Source organism: Scyliorhinus torazame, chromosome 5, assembly GCF_047496885.1.
Source record: "Scyliorhinus torazame isolate Kashiwa2021f chromosome 5, sScyTor2.1, whole genome shotgun sequence".
Taxonomy (NCBI): Eukaryota; Metazoa; Chordata; class Chondrichthyes; order Carcharhiniformes; family Scyliorhinidae; genus Scyliorhinus; species Scyliorhinus torazame.
This window is the reverse complement of record NC_092711.1, coordinates 111,534,535-111,538,466: the sequence shown is the minus strand read 5'-3', so window position 1 is coordinate 111,538,466 and position 3,932 is coordinate 111,534,535. Positions and strand designations below refer to the sequence as shown.

The 3,932-nt window shown below is 46.4% G+C and overlaps 1 protein-coding gene across 1 annotated transcript; it reads left to right on the top strand.

Moving 5' to 3' along the window:
• The first annotated feature begins 1,031 nt into the window (after positions 1 to 1,031).
• LOC140417864 (probable G-protein coupled receptor 139) lies at positions 1,032 to 3,628 on the top strand. The gene is made up of 2 exons (XM_072501305.1): positions 1,032 to 1,101; positions 2,715 to 3,628. Exons 1-2 carry the CDS (start codon positions 1,032 to 1,034, stop codon positions 3,626 to 3,628), a joined length of 984 nt encoding a protein of 327 aa, XP_072357406.1.
• Positions 3,629 to 3,932: the final 304 nt, after the last annotated feature.

Here is a 3,932-nt window from a genome sequence, read left to right as displayed (position 1 = left end):
CACTTGGTGCTATTGCTTCTGAGTCATGTCTCGATAATTACTTGCCCCAATGATATCGGAATTGATATTCCACCAGCCAGGTATCAATTGTTCCTTCACTAAAACTTTAAATTCATACTGAACCATTTTAAGGCACTTTCAGTATGTACGGTTTATTAGGACAAAGCATTTGCCTGCGATCGGCTCAACCTCATCCGCCCTCCCATGTTAGCGATGAGTTATTTCAAGTTCTTTCGTTGCAAATATCTTTCAATATTAGTGTATCAATGCAACACTAAACACCAGAACACTTACAAATACGCAAACCACGTATCCGTCAACTAAAAGCACAATATGTCAGAGATTGAAAGAGACAGGTTTTTATCAGAGATCAAACTTCAGCTCAGAGTTAACAAGAGGAATTCTGATTGATGGAGATGCAGAGAACTATCTTGGGGCTAGGAGGGACCGCAGAAGCTGCAGTCAGCAGTTTCATAGAATTTACAGTGCAGAAGGAGGCCATTCGGCCCATCGAGTCTGTACCGGCTCGTGGAAAGAGCACCCTACCCAAGGTCCACACCTCCACCCTATCCACATAACCCAGTAACCCCACCCAACACTAAGGGCAATTTTGGACCCTAAGGGCAATTTATCGTGGCCAATCCACCTAACCTGCACGTCTTTGGACTGTGGGAGGTAACTGGAGCACCCAGAGGAAACCCACGCACACACAGGAAGGATGTGCAGACTCCACACAGACAGTGACCCAAGCCAGAATCGAACCTGGGACCCTGGAGCTGTGAAGCAATTGTGCTATCCACAATGCTACCGTGCTGCCATGTTGGCAATGAATTCACTCCCCTTCCTAAGGGAACAAATGAAAGGCATGGACTCGTTTCTTAATTTGTTTGTTCACCAATCTGTAACTAAAGTGCATGTTGGAAGTTAATTGCCCCTCTGGAGACTCTCACTGTTATAAATGAGGGACCCTTTGGAAGTCTTGCAGAGCGAGTATGTACACCTTGCATAATTCAATTGGTTTCTGAAAGACGATGCATGGACCAGCGAATGGACCATTTTATGCCGTTTATTACCCAGCACTCGCTATTATTGGTGTCCCAGGTAAGAGAGGAATCTCAACTATAATATTTGTTTTTCTTCTGAATCTCCAGAAATCTTGTCTCTTCCCTTTAAGGATCGTGCTGAAAGGGTTATTGCATTGTGATATATGAGAGTGCATCGACTAATTTTTGATTACAGAGCAGAACAATAAATGGTCAATAAATTACCCGTCACACTTATAGAACAACTGTTTATTAGACTGCAGAAATATGAGTGATAATGTTTACCATTGCACGGACGTTATATTGTTAAGCATTGCAACCATTTACTACAAATCGTTATTGGGCTGCAGAGTGGCACAGGAACGGGGAGGGACTAGTCTAATAAGGCAATGAGGCAATTGAAACAATCGGGAGAATGTTGAAATAGAGGCGTTATTAGGCAATCATAGAATCAGTGCAAATAGAGGCCATTCCAACTTGCACCAACCTCTGAAAGTGTACTGCGCCCAGGCTCCGTCCCCTGCGCTTTCCCAATAACCCCTGAGCCTGACCTAACCTACACATCTGTTTTAGACACGAAGGGACAATTTAGAATAGCCAATCCACCTAACCTGCATATCTTTGGGCTGTGGGAGGCACCCAGAGGAAACCACACAGACACAGGGAGAAAGTACAAACTCCACACAGACAGAGACCCAAGGCCAGAATTGAACCCGGGGGCCCTGGCGCTGTGATCGAAGGCACCACATTTGTAATGGCTGAACGAGATGTGGTGTGAGTTAATCATTGGGAACAACCGTTTTGGATCATTGAATCATAGCATTTACAGTGCAGAAGGAGGCCATTCGGCCCATCGAGTCTGCACCGGCCCTTTGAAAAAGCATCCCAACCAAGCCCACACCTCCACCTTATCCCCGTAACCCAGTAGCCCCACCCAACCTTTCTGGACACTAAAGGGCAATTTAACATGGCCAATCCACCTCACCTGCACATCTTTGGATTGTAGGAGGAAACCGGAGCACCCGGAGAAGACCCAGGCAGACAAGGGGAGAATGTGCAGACCCTGCACAGACAGTGACCCAAGCCCGGAATGGGACCTGAGACCCTCGAGCTGTGAAGCAACTGTGCTACCACTATGCTACCGTGCCGCCCCTTTCAGTTGAGTTCACTGGCGATGCAAATTGGGAGGGGACACACAAAAACTATTACAATCATTGTGAGTGTAGATATATGAAAGGGGTAAATAAGGGTTTGAGTAGCTCTTAAGCTAAGGCAGACTTTCAGACGGGCGATTCAATGAGCTGTGGAGAAATGTAGAAGTTTGCAGTGTCCGGCCTTATGGTCGGTTTGGGAATGTGGGCGTTTGGAAGTTCAGCCCACGGTCAAACAGGACTTGAATATTGTAAATGGTCTCTACCTTCAGAGGATGGCCAGCCACGGGAATGGACCCAGTGGAGAGCGGAGTTTGTTGCAGGGACTGATTGCGATATTCTGTGAATTGACAAACATTTATTCCAGCATTGGATTAGCATCAAGTAGTAATGCCTTTGGATTAATTGAAATCTGGAGGTGCGAAATGGGCAGGTCAGGAGGGATTCAGCAGCGGAATGGATCAGGGAATCGCTGGTCTTTGGAGTCTGCTCAGTGACGCCTCTTTTTTCTCTGTTACAGCCAACTTGGTGGCGATCATCATCCTATCCCGAGGAAGGTGCGGACTCTCTCGGTGCATCACCTACTACCTAGTAGCGATAGCAGTGACTGACTTCCTTGTCATGGTCACCGCTGTTATCCTCAACCGGATTGGTGGCATTTACTTTAGGTACAGTGTCCTATCGATCACCCCCGGATGCGCTGTCAGCACCGTGCTCGTGTATGCGACCCGTGATGGTTCAGTCTGGCTGACCGTGGCCTTTACCTTCGACCGTTTTGTCTCCATCTGCTATCAGAAACTGAAGACCAGATACTGCACCGAGAAAACCGCACTGCTGGTCATAGGAATGGTCATCACCCTGAGCTACGTCAAGAACGTCCCCTTTTACTTCACCTACCAGCCCCTGTACATATTGGACGGGGTGCCCTGGTTCTGTGATATTAAATCCAGCTATTACACTATCCCATGGTGGCAAGCCTATGACTGGCTCGACCACATATTAACCCCATTTCTCCCGTTCTTCTTCATTCTGCTGCTCAACGCCCTGACTGTAAGACACATTGTAGAAGCCAGCAGAGCTCGCAGGAGGCTGAAGGGCTCCGAGAGTGACGGAGATCCAGAGATTGCCAATCGCAAGAAGTCGATTGTCCTGCTCTTCGCCATCTCGCTCAGCTTCCTCCTCCTCTGGGTCACATATGTTGGACATTTCCTATACGTTCGGGTTACAGCTGAGGCCTACTTCACCGGTCTGGATTTCAACGACCCACATTTCATCTTTCAAGAAACGACCAACATGCTTCAGTTACTCAGTTCCTGCAACAACACCTTCATCTATGCAGTAGCCCAGACCAAGTTCCGAAATGAGCTGAAGAAGTTGCTCGTTTTCCCCTTCGCCGTTATCACGAGTTGCTTTAGGTTGAACAGTGCTTCATGATCAAGTTAAGGACTATTAATATATCCAGAATTAGGCAGAATCTGAAATCATGCTTGTTTACAAAGATGTTGCAGCCACAATATTTCATGGTCCTGAACAAAATAAACCATTTACAAGACAAATTGTATACTCCAGCATTCGGAACTAACATGAGGTACAGATGAAATAGCAGGCAAAGAGTGGTCGAACAAACCACACTGCACGCTCAATGGCAGATGTAACAATTTTTAAAAAATGTTTTTATTGCAGTTTTTGATTTCATACATTGTACAATAAACAAGGGTATGTGAAGCGATTACAATAT